This window comes from Garra rufa, chromosome 1, assembly GCF_049309525.1.
Source record: "Garra rufa chromosome 1, GarRuf1.0, whole genome shotgun sequence".
Taxonomy (NCBI): domain Eukaryota; kingdom Metazoa; phylum Chordata; class Actinopteri; order Cypriniformes; family Cyprinidae; genus Garra; species Garra rufa.
Genome location: NC_133361.1, coordinates 50296206 through 50313147, shown reverse-complemented (window position 1 = coordinate 50313147; position 16942 = coordinate 50296206). Strand labels below are relative to the sequence as shown.

Below are 16942 nucleotides of genomic sequence, written 5' to 3'. Positions count from 1 at the left end.
TCCTGAGGTCAAGATAACTGCCTGTAGAGCTCAGTGACAGACTTGCGTTAAGGCAATGATCTAGGGAAGAGTTAAAAAAAAAAATCTGCTGCATTGAAGGTTCACAGAAGCGTTATCCATAATGGAAGACGACTGGAACAACTAGGACTCTAGAAAATGTCTGCCAGCCCCCATCCAAGCTGACAGAGCTTGAGAGGTGAAAAGGTGAGGCAAAGAATGGCAGATAATTGCCAAATGCAGATATGCAAAGCTAGTCACATCATACCCAAAAAGACTTGAGGCTGTAAAGGTGCTTCAACTATATACTGAGTTAAGGGTATGAATACTTATAATATGTACTTATTTCAGTGTTTTATTTTTAATAAAATAAAATTTACACTCCATACACCATAATAATGACAAAGCAAAAACCAGATTTGCAAATTTTACAAATTTATTAAAAATAAAACACTGAAATAAGTTTTACATTTTTAATAAATTTGCACAGATGTATTTTTTGCTTTGCTATTATGGAAGAGGGAGTGTAGATTGATGTTGGAAAAAAAGTGATTTAAAGTAGTTTAACATAAGGCAGCAACATAACAAAATGTGAAAAAAATTAAAGGGGTATGAATAATTTTGCAAGGCACTGTACGAGAATGCTTTTTGTGTTCAAAGAAAACTAAAATATAGACTTTATTCAGCAATTTCTTGGTGTGTTGCTGCTGACGCAGGAGCTGATGATCTGATGTAGAACGTCTATATCTCTTAGTTCATCGTCTGTATATTCTGGTTCAAATAAGTAAGACTGAGCAAAAAATTGCAAGTCATCCTATCTGCCGAAATCGTCAGACATGTTTACGAAAGCTGTTTTATGTACAGCATGTGTTTTCCTCTGCTTGCAAACAAGCTGCAGTGCATCCGGGTTATACGTCAGAGCACAAGCTCTTGCGTCAGCATCACATGAACTGAGTCGACTGAAGGAATTATTGAATAAACTTGTTATTTTTGTTTTCGTAGTGCATAAAAAGTATTATGAAGCAATAGGACAAGTGAGAAAGAAAGAGAAAAAAGCTACATGAGCTGGGATTGTCCAGTTGTTTGTTGCACAGCTGTGGCATACGAATACGGCTCCCAAACACATACTATAAATAAATGCTCCAAAGGCCAACGTGAGTACATTTAATGTGCATATTTCTACAAAAAGTGCATTTTGACAATGTTTACTCTAGTCACCCGTCACATTACTGCACCATATTTGGGCGCTGCCCATGAGCTCATATCTTAAATGGACGCCAGTCCTTTTTTAACATGACTGGCAGCAATCGTTTAAGATAAAATCTAAGCATGAAAGCCAATAGTAAAAGCAATTCACGTAAGTGCACACATCTCTAAGTCATAAATCCATTAGCCACAAAAGCATCTCCACTTTTCTATCATCATTTACCTTAGATGCCCAGGCTCTCTTGGACAAACTTATGCACTAGCAAAATGAGAATATGGAAACCAGACAAAAGTGAGATGTACTACTTACCAGTATGAAATGCCCATTTCAGAAGAGCAGTAAAGTCGAGTCTTGTAAAAACCTCCCAGTCTTAGCTGCTTTCTCTTTCGAACATCTCTGAGATGTTTTGCTCCTCCTTTGTCCAGTGGCCGGAATAGAGCTGATCATTTTACATACTGCATCATCAAAGTAGAAGTAGAGCATTAATCAATTAAATCAAATTTCTTGAACATTAATGTGGACATAATGCACTCACAAACTGAAGCAGTGGAAAATCTGCTGAGAGAATTAGGCAAAGTGCTTAAAGCTATGAGTCGAACCAGCTAAACCCCAGAGTCTCTTATTCTAAAATGTTTTGATCTTTCTTCAGCTAGCCATTCTGATCATTCAAGTTTTTCTTAACTTTTAGCGTTCAATACAGTGAGTATTTCAGTTTAAAGTTAAATGTCTACTTACAAATCTTACGCAATTTGAATGCAATGTTTAAATGAACCATATAAATGGTCAATGAACAGTTACACATTGTAGATGTTCGGTTTTCAATTTGTATAACCTAATGCCTCAGCTAGGCCTAAAAAAACATGATAAAGCTGTTAAACTTTAAAAAAGGTAAAACAGTAACCAAAACCACACTCCATTAACAGCATATGTACAGTGCCTTGTGAAATTATTCACATTTTATGTTGCTGCCTTATGTTAAACTACCGTAAAATTACATTTTCCCCCACATCAATCTACACTCCCTACTCCATAATGGCAAAGCAAAAAATAGGTTTTTAACATTTGTGCAAATTTATTTAAAATAAAAAACTGAAAAGATCCGTTGCATGAGTATTCATACCCTTTTCTGGCACACTCGAAATTTAGCTCAGGAGCATTCATATTGCTTCTAGATGTTACTACACTTCGAGTGGAGTTAAACTGTGGCAAATTAATTTGAATGAGTATGATTTAGAAAGGCACACACCTCTTAGAAAAGGTCTAACAGCTGAAAATGCAAATCAGAGCAAAAACCAAGTCCTGAGGTCAAGATAACTGCCTGTAGAGCTCAGTGACAGACTTGTGTTAAGGCAATGATCTAGGGAAGAGTTCTGGAAAAATCTGCTGCATTGAAGGTTCACAGAAGCGTTATCCATAACGGAAGACGATTGGAACAACTAGGACTCTAGAAAATGTCTGCCAGCCCCCATCCAAGCTGACAGAGCTTGAGAGGTGAAAAGGTGAGGCAAAGAATGGCAGATAATTGCCAAATGCAGATGTGCAAAGCTTGTCACATCATACCCAAAAAGATTTGAGGCTGTAAAGGTGCTTCAACTATGTATGTAACTATTTAAAACCTATTTTTTGCTTTGCCATTATGGGGTAGGGAGTGTAGATTGATGTGGGGAAAAAGTAATTCAAATTAGTTTAACATAAGGCAGCAACATAACAAAATGTGAAAAAAAATGAAGGGGTATGAATAATTTCGCAAGGCACTGTATCTGTTCTGTAACCAGACAAAATGGCTAGATCTGATATTTCTATCAGTGCGACATTAAAGGTGACATATGAAAATCTGACTTTTTCCATGATTAAGTGCTATAATTATGTCCCCGGTATAATTTTGATTACCCTTTTTCTGTAAGTATGTGAAAAAACTAGCGTGTCAGATCTCTGAACAAGAGAGCAGTGGATTTATTGATTTATTTACTGTATATTACACTCCTGCCACATAAATATAACAAACATGCTATTTCTTTCGTAGTCGTTTACCTTCACAGAAAATAACTGACTTTTTTTGTAACTTCTGTGTGTTTTTAACTTAAACTTTATTTGACAGTTTAAGCTCAATAAGACATGAAAGAGAACTTAGTTTGGTACTCACATGTCGTGTGACAGCCACTTTCTGTGTGCATGCTTAGGATGTGTACGTATAGAAAACCCTATATCAGAAGTTTAAACTAATATGGCTTTATAACACGAGTTCAGTGGAATAGACATGATAGTCAAAACCAAACAGATGCTTATTAGCAGAGATTCTGAGGTGCAAGCTGTAAAGGCACAGCTGTGTTCTGAAAAAGGGGGCAGAGAGCAGCAGCTCATTTGCATTTAAAAAGACATGCAGGAAAACAGCGTGTTACTGCTTCCAGTCAAATGGGCATTTTCACAATTATATAATAAATGATCTATGGGGTATTTTGAGCTGAAACTTCACAGACACATTCTTGGGACACCTGAGACTTTTTGTAAAAAAGGGAATAATAGGTCTCAAATATAATGCTGATACAGTTTATATGAGTGCAACGAATCAACGGAAAGGAAGGTACATAATTGATGAGACATTCTCAGTTTTATTAATGTAAACCTAGTACAGACTATAAAGTATTTTAAGAACAGTCAGACAGAAGATAGAAAAAAATAGTAATAAATAATACATGTACATTTATTCAATGCCAAAATGGGTTACAAATTGTTCACAAAATATTACCAGTGTAATATTAACCAAACAGGTGTAGCAGTCACAACACAAACACATTGCCAGAGTATTATTATTTATTTAGACAGCAGACCTCAGCAGACAACTTCATCTCAGAAAAATTAACATGTAGACTGATAATTTCCATTACTGGTCAAATAAATTAATTTAGAGAGAGAAATTTCTTAGAGAAGGGGTCCAACTGGTTTTATGTTTATTAAAAAAAGTATGCTGCCACATTTGAACAGGCTCAGATATATATTTTAATTTTTTGAGTGTAGCCATCTTGCAAGCAAAACTAAATCTGAAACGAGGACAAACTGGACAGAATATTCCTTTGGTTGTCAAAAACAAAGTCTTATGGGAAAAGAGAACAAAAGCCCTTCAGAATTTTATGTTTTTCAGATAGTTCTTAAAGAAATGATGAAAGAGTTTTTTCCTCAACTCTGCTTTCTTCTGAGTTCTGAAGTAGGCATATTTACCATGAGGCTTATGTCTTTGGTGGCCAATGGAGAGGCCTTTACAGGAAGCAACCAACAGTTGTCCGAGTCCATCCATGAAGAACTCTGAAGAAAAGCAAGAATGCAGAGAAAGGACATGACAAGAATGGATACAAAATCTATGAATTGACTCATATACATTAAAGACTATCGGGCACTAAGAAGCCTCAGAATAATTCATATACAGGCCATCCTACAGAAATGGTTCAGTTTGTGGAAATGTCTTATTCCACAAATTTTGTAGGTTTCCACATTGTATAATATCCAAGGTACACATTTCTAGTAATTGTGCAGTTTTCAATTCTCATGTTGTATTTTCAGACATTTTGGAATATTTGTCTTCTCCCCAAATTTGTCACTTCCAAAACACAGTAATGTATAACTTAATAAGAAGGGTTATACTGACCTATTAAGATTTTGCTTACATCCTTCTTGTAAATATATATTTTCTTATTTAATTAAAAAGTTTTTAGAAGTTTATAATTATATTTTTAACAATATTTTAAGTGTGATTTATGAGATTTGTTGTATTTTGAATACAGTTGATCATACTGATGTCAAACTTAAGGATTAATTAGTTTGAATATACATTGAACCAAACACAATTATTATTATTTTTGTTTACTTAAACAACAAGGGAATAAAATGCAAAAATTATTTCAGTTGAAATTTAGGGGTTAGGGTTCGGGACAGCCACCTCCCAATTGCAAGAACTCACTAAATAATGATTTTATATACAGTCAAGCCCAAAATTATTCATACCCCTGGCAAATTCTGACTTAAAGTTACAGGTATGTGCCACAAAATTAGACTATCAAGGGAAAGTCCATTTATTTTAATAATTTGTTTCAAAAAGTGAAATGTGTATGTTATATTAGTTCACTACACACAAAGTGAAATATTTCAAGCCTTTATTTGTTTCAATTTTAATGATTATGGATTAAAGATAAAAAAAAACAAATCCAGTATTTCACAAAATTAGAATATCATGACAAAGTTCAACATTGTAGGCCCCCTGTGTCCCAATCTAGTCAGCCAATTAACGCAAAACACTTGCAAAGGTTTCCTCAGCCTTTAAATTATCTCAGTCTGGCTTCGTAGGCTGCAGAATCATGGGGAAGACTGCTGACTTGATGGTTGTGCCAAAGACCATCATTGGCACCCTCCATCAGGAGGAAAAGTCTCAAAAGGCAATTGCAAAAGAAGCTGGATGCTCACAGAGCGCAGTATCGAAGTATATTAACATAGTGTTAAGAGGAAGGGAAAAATGTGGCCGGAAAAGGTGCACAAGTGACAGGGATGACCGTAGCCTTGAGAGGATTGTCAAGCAAGGGCGGTTCAGAAATCTGGGGGAGCTTCATAAGGAGTGGACTGAGGCTGGTGTCAGTGCATCAAGAACCACCACATACAGACGTCTGCATGACATGGGCTACAGCTGGAGAATTACATGCTAAGGAGAAAAAATACTGGTCTGTTGCCCAGTGGTCCCAAGTCCTGTTTTCAGATTAAAGCAAATTTTGCATTTCACTTGAAAATCAAGGTCCCAGAGTCTGGAGGAAGACCGGAGAGGCACAAAAGTCAAGCTGCTTAAAATCCACTGTGAAGTTTCCACAGTCAGTGATGGTTTGGGGAGCATGTCATCTGCTGCTGTGAGTCCATTGTCTTTTATCAAGTCCACAGTCAATGCAACTGTCTACCAGGACATTTTAGAGCACTTCATGCTTCCGGCTGCCAACATGCTTTTTGGAGATGATGATTTTATTTTCCAGCAAGATTTGGCACCTGCCCACAAGCCAAAACTACCAGTACCTGGTTTAATAGCCATGGAATAACTGTCCTTGATTGGCCGGCAAACTCGCCTGACTTAAACCCCACTGAAAATCTATGGGGTATTGTCAAAAGGAAGATGAGGGAACAGAGACCCCGAAATGCAGACGAGCTGGAGGCCAATATCAAAGCAACTTGGGCTACCATAACACCTCAACTGTTTCAAAGGCTGATCGCCTGCATGCCACGCCGCCTTGATGCTGGAATTAGTGCAAAAGGAGGCCCAACAAAGTATTGAGGACATAATACAGTACATTAACACACTTTTCAGAAGGCCAACATGTGTTTAAGATCCTTTTTTTATTGGTTACATGAAATATTCAAATTTTGTGGAATACTGGATTTGGGGTTTTTTTGTCTTTAATCCATAATCATCAAAATTGAAACAAAAAAAGGTTTGAAATATTTCACTTTGTGTGTAGTGAACTAACATAACCTACAAGTTTCACTATTTGAAACAAATTGAAATAAATGGACTTTCCCTCGATATTCTAATTTTTTGGCACATACCTGTACTTTTATTCAACCAGCAAGTTTTTTTTTTTGATTAGAAATGACAGACGTCTTGTAGCCCTTTCCTGTCTTGTGATCAGCCACAATGCGCAGCAGCAGGTCCTCAGTGAGCTCCTTTGTCTTGGCCATGACTGTCCACAAACCAACAGCAGAGAGCTTCTGTTTTTCACCTGTTGAGTTGATTAAAACAGCTGTTCCCAATGAATCAGGGTAATTAGGATGCTTTAGAACAGCTTGGACTATTTGGAATGGTATAGAACTTTGGATTTTCCCATCGACTGTGACAGTTTGCAAAGGGTATGAATAATTTTGGACATGCCACTTTTTGTTCAAATGTAAATAAAAGCTCAGAAATATTTTTTTCCACAATGATGCCTGATGTACATCGTCTTACTATTTTTTTTTTTGGAGAAGATTTTTTTGAAACTTGCGGGTTGAATAAAAGTAACCAAGTCAGAATTTGCCAGGGGTATGAATAATTTCGGGTTTCACTGTATATTAAGCTTACTGCTATTTTAAATATTATTGTGTGTTTCAAAAGATAATAGAAGGATCTTAGTAAACATCTAAGATATGAATCCTTGAATGTTTTTTAAATGTGTTTTTTCATTGTGGAAAAGCAGTTTGAACCAATTCTGTAGAATGGCCCATACACACATACTGGATGTAACCTGCAGGAAACAAAGTAAAAAAAAAAAAAGATTTTGACCAAATTTTGTAAATACTTACCAGAATGACCCACTCTTTTCAGGTACGGGTCAAAGCCAACCCTTCTCACTGCATCTGTCCGACCCAAAAAATAATTTACAACTCCATCTACTAGAATGCAGTTTGGAAAGTTTGGAAGTTGCTGATGAAACCCTTTTTTAACACGGGTTAGGCAGCCGCCTTCCTCTTCATCTCCCTCTTCATACTCAAATTTGAAATAATACTGATTGCCTGATACGTCACCACCAAGCTAGACAGAGGCAAAGAGAGAAAGGATTCTCATTAGCTTAAGCAGTTAAAGTTTCATTAACAATCTGCAGTTTCACCAAAAGAAATCTTACAATGTCCAATTCTGGAACCGCTTCCATAATCTCTACAAAGCTCTCAATCCGGGTTCCTTTCAAAAACCCAAAATCATCGTCCACCCAAAGGAAATATTTTGTGTCGACTTGTGATACAGCAAGATTCCTCCCTGCAAACCAGCCCTAAAGAAAGCAGAGAAGTGTATGCTAATCAATAGTCGCATATCAGCTAACAGCAGGGAAGAAAATACCAATAAACCAATCTAAATATAGAAGATCAGTTGAATCAAGGCCTTTTTGTGAGCGCAAACCCAGAATATGAAAAGCATTTACCCGTGTAGGGGGCATGATGTAATGCTCAATGTTTTTTCCAGTCACAGGTTCAGGCTTCAAGCTGTCATCCGCAATAATTATCTTTATGTCTGGGTAATACATTCGGATACTCTTGATGAGGGCGTTCAGCTCCTTATACCTTAGAAATGTCTTGGTAATTATGGTTACCTGTGAGTTGACATCTGAATTGCAATGGAGAGAATCATGTAAGAGGCATATTTGGTGTCATGAAAGCATCCTATTTTAATAATTAATAATAATAATTTTAATTTTATTTTTTTTTTGTGGTTTTACCTGTCCCTGGGTCAATCAGAACAGGAACTGTTTGTCTCTTGATCAAGATCGGAAACATGACCTCATGGTCCTCGTGTATGAAATGAGCTAAAGAGAACATTTGTCAGTTGTGTTGCTGTCTATGCAGGGTCAGAAAGCTCTCGGATTTCATCAAAAATATCCTAACTTGTGTTCCGAAGATGAAGGAATGTCTTACGAATTTAGAACGACATGAGGGTGAGTAATTCATGACAGAATTTTCATTTGGATAGGGAATTTTCTCTTTGAGAGTCTTAAGTGTGTCTCCTGTTCATACCAAAGTCTGATGTTTTGATGTGGTAGATAGTGCTGGTGTAGGCCACTCTAGACAGCAGATCATTGAGATGTGTGAGGTTGCTGGATGAGATGGTCAGATTACTTTGATCCTGTCCATCCACCTGATCTCCATCCAGAACATCGTCCACTGAGAGCACTCCACTCGTCACACTCAAAGACACCTGCAGGCATGATTGTGTTTAACGCAAACAAAGTGCTCCTGCATGCTAAATTAAATACCAAACAAGGATTTAGGCCTCAGCCAACACCCTTGCTCACACACCAAGTCTGTAAACATTGAAACCAGACCAAACCCTTATTTGAAAGCAACCAAAATCATGCATTCAACACTTCACAGTATTAAAAAGTAAATGAATTACAGTGAGGGAAAAATTATTTAATCCCCTGCTGATTTTGTATGTTTGCCCACTGACAAAGAAATGAGCAGTCTATTATTGGAGACAGAATAACAAAAAAAAAATCTAGAAAAACGAATTTAAAAAAAGTTATAGATTGATTTGCATTTCACTCATTAAAATGCAAATCAATTTATTCCTTGAAATGCATTTTTCTGGATTTTTTGTTGTTGTCTCTCACTGTTCAAATAAACCTACCACTAAAATTATAGACTGATGATTTCTTTTTCAGTGAGTAAACATACTAAATCAGCAGCGGATCAAATAATTTTTACCCCTCACTTTATTAGAAGTCTCTCATTTCAGCCCACCACCTAGAGGAAAAAAAGACTTAGGAACACAAAGTAAAAGATTTTTGTCTAAACTAACCTTATACACCTGCCTCTTTTGTGTCTGAAGAGCAAGACCTTAAAAATGTTTAGTATTTAGAAATTGTACTTTTTGATACAGTTCTCTATTTCATGAAAAATAAATAAATACTACAAAATTATTTAAGTACTGAAAATCAGGGCAGAAGGTGCCCTTTTAAACAACACTACATATATACATACATACCTGGTATTATAGTTTTTTTCAGTGGAGATACTGTGAAACCTGTGATTGGATATTGGAGTGGAGAGTTGGCTGGTGCAATAAGTAGTCTGTCCAGGTGTGCCCCCATCCTGAGAAAGACAAATGAAGAAAACATCTACATTACCTTTCAAAATACATGTGAAACTATCACAAAAAAGAAGTTGGGTTTAAAGAGAAAACAATCATTGCATGCAAATAGACAAAGCAAGGTACGACAATAATGTAGTGACAATAATAATAATAAAAAAAAGTTGTTTGACAAGACAAAGTGTCTGAAAGAGAAAAACAATTATAAACCTAATTTTATGTTGCCTGTACTCCTCTGCTCTGCGTTTCATAATGTCCTTCAGCAGTTCGTCTGATACATTTGGTGTTGTATGCATACCTTCAATGGAACACGACGAGCGATTTGAACTGTAAAACGGTCCAATTCTGTGGAAAGCGAAAATAAATGAATAAATAAATAAACAAACAAACAACTAATATGAACCCCTTTTAAGGTAACAGACTTGTGCTTCCTGCTGTACTTACTTTGGTTTGACGAAAATGACATGGTGAGAGGTGCTGAGCAGAAAAATAATAATAATTAATAATAATAATAATAATTAAACAATTTAATTTAAAAAAAATGAAAAACAAACAAATAAAGAGCCAGGTGAAGCCTAGAGTTTAATGTTGTAATACTATGAGTGCACTGAAAAATCACATTGATTAAAAGTGTATTCTAAATCACAAGGATTATAAAAGAAAAAAGGATAGATACCCATAGCTCCCAGATGATATTACAGTTTTCATGATATCCATGGCACCCAGTTGGAACAAACAAATGGACAGTGCAATACCAAGCAAAATCAAAAAAACTGTAAGCAGGTGGTGGCGGTTGCAGGTCATTATGGGAAGTGATCTGTAAGGAAAAACAGACACAGTACAGGTCAATGGCAGTAGCAGCAACAAGCACAATATATTTTTAGAACATTATGTTATGATTGCAGTTATGTTGCTAGCTTTTAAAACGTCAGTACATAGTGCTTATATACGAAAACCAGCTCTAAATGATAAACTTTATATTTTAAACCAGAGTAAGTTCCGCATTTGAAATAACTATGTCAGAAACAAAGAAAATATAAGACTACACCCACAAAATATGCCTATAGAACGTGCTTTACCACTTCTGCCATTTCACTCGTGTTAATCCTTTTATGTCAGGTTTGACAATGGGCGAACGAGAAAGTCTAACAAAAGCCAGCGTTTGGCGGGTATAATTTTCTAATGTAAAACAGGTTTAACTTTCAAACAGTTCTCATGAGAAAACGTACGCATTTTACGAGTTTGAGATTTCGAATGAATTTAGTGTTTTGGCTTTTTTTTGTGTGTGTTTTGTGAGGCTTTAAAAAAAACGAACCAAGAACGTCCACCACGAGCCCACATTAAGGCGAGGGTAGATCTTACAAATGTATAAATACAGGCTATCAGCTCTATTCAGCATGACTCACTCAAAAGACAATGTTCTCTTGTACCTCATCTATTTTCTCATGCAATGAAAGCATCTTCAATTGAAAACCGTAATAAAAGAATATTTGCGAAACGGATTTGGCGGCGAATTTGGCTTCTCCAGTGCGTAGGCTGTTTGCCTGAAAAAAGACTTATTGTGCAGTGGCTGAGATTTAAGTATTACGGAAGTGAGATCCCAATAAACTAAAGTGATTCACTGTTTTATAGAGAGTACAACGGAAGCGATAGGAATTTGCTTTCGAAATCGCAAACATAATTTATCATCATGACGTTAACCATGTCCAGACGTCAGTCAAAATCCTTTATTATTAACAAATCAGCTCCAATCAAACCCCCAATCCACTGCCGTGTTAATTCAACAAGTTGAATTTATAAACTGGCAGCCCTGATTTAGCCTATATAATTTGCCGTTGATAAAGCCATTACATAGATCAATACTCTGTTTAATTAAGCTACAATGAAAAAGATAACAGAAAATACTGGAGTGTTACATTTTAGGTAAAGCAAAGATGTTCACATTGACCAACGATTTAATTTGGATTAGGTTTGAGATTTATACATCATCTGAAAGCTGAATAAATATTCGAAATACTGAGAAAATCGCCTTTGAAGCTGTCTAAAGAAGTTCTTAGCAATGCATATTACTAATCAAAAATTTAGTTTTGATTTATTTACGGTATGAAATTTACAAAATATCTTCATGGAACATGGTCTTTACTTAACATGATTTTTGGCATAAAAGAGAAATCGATCATTTTGACCAAAACAATGTATTTTTGGCTATTGCTACAAATATAACTGTGCTACTTATGACTGGTTTGTGGTCCAGGGTCACATACATATGTATATAAGAAGTAAAAATGGGCTACTAAATATATTAAATCTGATAAAGCGAAATAAGAGAAACATACCTCTCTGCCATCTGATATTCAGTTGTTTTTTCCGTTTTACTCGCTTCTTGCCATAGAAACTATTACCTACAAATGTTTTTTTTTTTTTTTAACTGTCGTAAAAAAATATATATAAAATAATATAAAGTAATACAGGCTAAAGAATTTAACCCGGTCCAGCCGCAAACATTGATCTTTTTCCGTCAAACGAGACAAACGGTCTGGATTTCATTCAAGCACGTGTAATAAGAATGGCTGTCATAAATGCTGCATATGAAAAGCCTATCATGACAAACGCTTTGTTTGGGGAGTGTGAGCGGTGACCAAGACTCCAGACCGCACTTACTCATCCGGTTGGCTGAGTAAATGTTTCATAGAGAATGAGGGTTAGGAGGCGTTGGTTTTAGAGAAAAGAAATAATCATGTACGTTAAAGGTGGAATGTAGAATCTGATTCGCTTTCTAATTTCACGTTTATTTTGTATGACCGCATAAATAAGAACGAAAGTGGCATATGGAACTTTAAAATGGAACAACTTTTAGAGGTTTCCACGTCAAAAAAATAGTCAACAAAATATAAAAACTTTATTAATTATATGAATTTTAATTTATAAATATAATTTAAAATAATAATAATAATAATAATAATAATAATAATGTGTGAGAGAGAGAATATGGTAATAAAAATGAGAACTAGGGGCCAAAAATTTTAGAGAAACTAAGTCTATAAGAATGTTCCGGAGTGCAACTGTTGAAAAATTCATAGGAAAGGTTACATATTCTTTAGAGCATCTTTAGGGTTTGGTGTTGTCTGACTGCATGCCAGTTCTTACCCAATACTCAACACTATGAACTCCAATACCACAGACAGTCTTTCAGTATTGTCTATAGATTATCATAATGCACATGCATTTTTCATTGCTACTGGCTTGACTGGTTATTAAACATTTCACTTCTGGGAATTTAAGACAAGCTTTGTCTTAACATTCTTTTCAGCAATTCAAAACATTTAATGCTATTACCTTTAAAACAAGGTAATAGCATTAAATGTTTTGAGATTACCAAAAAAATAAAATAAGATTAAGAATGTTTTGTGAATCCAGATATTCCGATGTAATTTTTGTATGTGATAAATTAAAAAGCCATGGTGAGTGTGATTTATAGTTAACTAGTCTTTCAAAATGTTTTTATTTCTATCGGAATATAAAACATTGTAGCCCCATTAAGTTATTCAAACTGATCTCAAGTGTAAATGTTTTTAACGTATAAAAGTAATCCATTGTCTTTGCGAGTGGAAGGTTATATTCAAGTTGAGTAACCCAGCTGGAAGTGTTTACAGTTTAGTAAGAATGGTTCAAGGTTTAAGATTGTAAAAGTTGGTCTATAATCGTTATCTTCTCATTTAATCTAAATGAGGATCTTGGATAATTTAAGATCTGGTTAATTTTTTTCAGGATATAAAGTGGCCATCACAAGAAATTATTTTATCATTGACCCTCTACACATAATAAAACTTATGAAAGCATGCTTTAGCATTTTGAAGTGATAACATGATTTAGCATCCACAAAGTGATCATTCACAAATTGGATCTTAAAGCATTTTTCTTGGAAAACAGTTTTGTTGACTAAATGTGTCCTTTTATTATCAGAGCATTCATATAGTAGAACTTTTCAAAAGGCTTTTAAAAACAACTGTAACAATGGACAAAAAGAGATAGCAAGAAAACCCGAAACATGAGATGCACCTACGTACCAGAATGAGCAGGGCTTTTACAGAGCGTATCAAAGGCAACCCGTCAAACCACATCTGTCATTGTTAGAAAGCAGTTGATGGCAGCCCTTAAATTCTGGCAGTGACTGATGATTCATCTTATGAAGACAAGCTATAGACAAAAGAGTGAGCAAGTGAGATTAAGCAGTTTCAACAGGTGAAATGATTTATTTCACCAAACAGTAATGGATGGATTCGCTTTTTTCCATCCTTCTAATCAGAATACTAACAAAACGGGATTGGAAAAAAAAAAAAAAAAAAAAAGTCTATAGGTTGAAATACTCAACAGCCTTGCATGTGTTTTGACTCTTTACCACATCTAGAATTTTTATTATAAATAAATCTATGTACATTTAAAAGTTTTTTAACTCGCTGAAATGACTCCGCATGTGTTATGGATACAACAGGAAATGTCCATTTTCAGTAGACTGTACAATTTCCTATCCACATAATGAAGGGATCTTAGCTGGACATGCAAATATAAATATATACACTTATTAGGAGAATAATACGCTGAAATACCAAACATTTTGGATGTGGCACAAATCAAACCTGTTTGGGAATCAGTCAACCATCACAATGCCTCTGTTGACATATACATTTACTCTGAATGCCAGTTCTAACAATGAATGAAAACCATCTGAAATTATCTGAAGATCTGTCTGTGTGTAGTCAACTTTTGTTTTTTCATGGTAAGGATGCCCTTTGCATCTACTTAATTTTTTTATATACAAATATTGTTACTAAAACAAGCATTTCAGTATTGGAAAATCATTATAAAATAAATACATTAAATAGCTTTGAACATATTTTAGGTTTCTACTTTCAAACGCTCAGGCTCCCACTGTGAGTGCAGCAGGGTTGCCAGGTTTTCACAACAAAACACACCCAATTGCTACTCAAAACTAGTCCAAAATTAGCCCAATCGCATTCCGTTCCCCTGCTACAGTTCGCATTCCAGGGGATAAACGTACCCTTTTTTTTTTTTTTTTTTACATTTCGGGTTTCTCAGCAGTGGAAGTCGTCATAGTTGGGTTAACTTCAAGAGCAGTGAATGGGAGAGAACCACAAATATATATTTTTTGCATTCCCATTTGTTCAAATAGAAAATAAAAATTCCCGAATATAGTTTCACTACTTTTACCAAAAAAAAAAAAGAAAAATAATTGCGAGAGACCGATAATGGCAGTCAGAAGAGAGAACAATGTCAAATTTACTGTCCCTTTTTTGTAATTTGATGCAAAGAAGCTATAGAATACAAAGTATAGTGTTATAGATGCACATTTTTAAAATCAAAATATAAATGTTTTACGATGCTGATGACCATTGAAACGCGCATCAGTCTTGTTGAATGGGACCATATAATTATTACGTTATTGGGGTCGCTTCAGTCCTCGAATATGAAAAACAAAGCATGGCAACAGTGTTAAAGTAGCCCAATTCTGCGGGAAAACCTCGGGCTTGGCGACACGGAAGTGCAGTTTCCAGAAAAGTGCATTTACCTGTGCTCTATATTGTGACAAGACACATTATCTGGCGTCAGGCTGTCGTCTGCAATAACGACCTTGATGTTCAGGTAAAACTGGCAGATATTCTTAAAGACGACTTCTACTATCCATATTAAGAAGCAGAAAAGAGAGACACTGTGATCGAGCGGTCACAAGGAGAATCACGTCGAGATGCAAACACAGGTGCAGATGTGCAAATAAATGACCCTGGACCACAAAACCAGTCATGAGGGTCGATTTTTTGAAATTGAGATTTTTAAATCATCTGAAAGCTAATAAAATTAAGTTTTGATATATTCACGGTAGGATATCCTAATGGTTTTTTGACATAAAAGAAAAATCTATAATTTTGACCCATACAATGTATTGTTGGCTATTGCTACAAATATACCTGTGCTACTTACGACTGGTTTTGCGGTCCAGGGTCACATATGGTTTAGAACATGAATAAAATAAATGTTGCTAATAAAAATAGTCTAAAAACTAAACTGCTAGTTACCAACACCTGTCTACATAACTGAAGCCGGAGTTCAACACGCTGAAGCAGCGTTAAAATAACTTTTTACGACCAAACTCTTAACATATTAGATCCGCTAGTGACAGCGGTCTATATATTTACATAGTCACACATTTCCCGCTTTTAATTGGAATATACCATTTTTATAAAATAAAGATTTGCCTCACCATATGATTAGTTGAATAATTTATATGAGATTAAGAAAAAGAGTTAAATCCAACATAGGTAAATGCAATAAAAACACGGATTAAACCAATAACAAACATCAATGAATTAGATCAAATTTCCGATAAGTTTGTGCTTCCTTTAAAGCCATGTCCACTCAGACAAAACAGGAAATATAAACAAACAAAAACCCAAAGTAAATTGTATAACATGCACAAGAACATGATTGTGTTCACAATTTTGTGTTCTTTCCTGCCTTATTTACCTGTTGAGAGTGTGTTGATAGTTTGTGTAACTCAGGGGTGTCCTGGAGGGCCACTGTCCTGCAGAGTTGAACTCCAACCCCAATTAAACTCACCTGAACCAGCCAATCAAGGTCTCACTAGGCATACTAGAAACTTCCAGGCAGGTGTGCTGTGGCAAGTTTGAGGTAAACTCTTCAGGACTGTGGTCCTCCAGAAAAACACCCCTGCTGTCGCTTAATGGTTGAGCTCTAGAAAATGAAGTAGATTTGACAGTTACAGACTTGACTCTACAGCAGATTATTGAGTTGTGTGATGAAAGATAAGTATAATAATATGACCATAACCTGATGAAGCAAAGTGAGACATCTTTGATGTTTATTTTATAGTTGCACTTTATATTTTGAGGAAAATGCTTATTCTGTCTGTCCTTTGAAAAGTGTTACAGTAGCTGAATGAAAATGTTTTGCTATATTAAGACTTAAAGTCTTCATGACTATAATACATTATGAAGCAGGCAGCAAACCTAAATTAGATTTACTTCTCATTGGGTAAAATTACTGAATATCTGGATTCTTTTATCCCAGTTAGTGTTAAAATTAATCCATATTGGCAATGTTTACCACAACAGAAAATATTC

At 35.4% G+C, this 16942-nt stretch overlaps 1 protein-coding gene across 1 annotated transcript; it reads right to left on the bottom strand.

Moving 5' to 3' along the window:
- Positions 1 to 3793: 3793 nt before the first annotated feature.
- Positions 3794 to 16450, bottom strand: LOC141316326 (beta-1,4 N-acetylgalactosaminyltransferase 1-like). Its single transcript, XM_073832774.1, has 12 exons — positions 16419 to 16450; positions 15373 to 15513; positions 10462 to 10602; positions 9996 to 10130; positions 9681 to 9787; positions 9495 to 9532; positions 8711 to 8891; positions 8416 to 8502; positions 8122 to 8303; positions 7828 to 7971; positions 7508 to 7736; positions 3794 to 4504 (listed from the first exon to the last, which is right to left on the bottom strand). Exons 1-12 carry the CDS (start codon positions 16448 to 16450, stop codon positions 4323 to 4325), a joined length of 1599 nt encoding a protein of 532 aa, XP_073688875.1. The 3' UTR covers positions 3794 to 4322.
- Positions 16451 to 16942: the final 492 nt, after the last annotated feature.

Coding starts and splice junctions, on each gene's coding strand:
- LOC141316326 (XM_073832774.1), bottom strand. CDS start 16,450: ATGCCTAGTGAGACCTTGATTGGCTGGTTCAG. Junction 15,514..16,418: donor ACCTTGATTGGCTGGTTCAG/GTGAGTTTAATT, acceptor GCTCGATCACAG/TGTCTCTCTTTTCTGCTTCT. Junction 10,131..10,461: donor ATATCATCTGGGAGCTATGG/GTATCTATCCTT, acceptor CGCTTTCCACAG/AATTGGACCGTTTTACAGTT.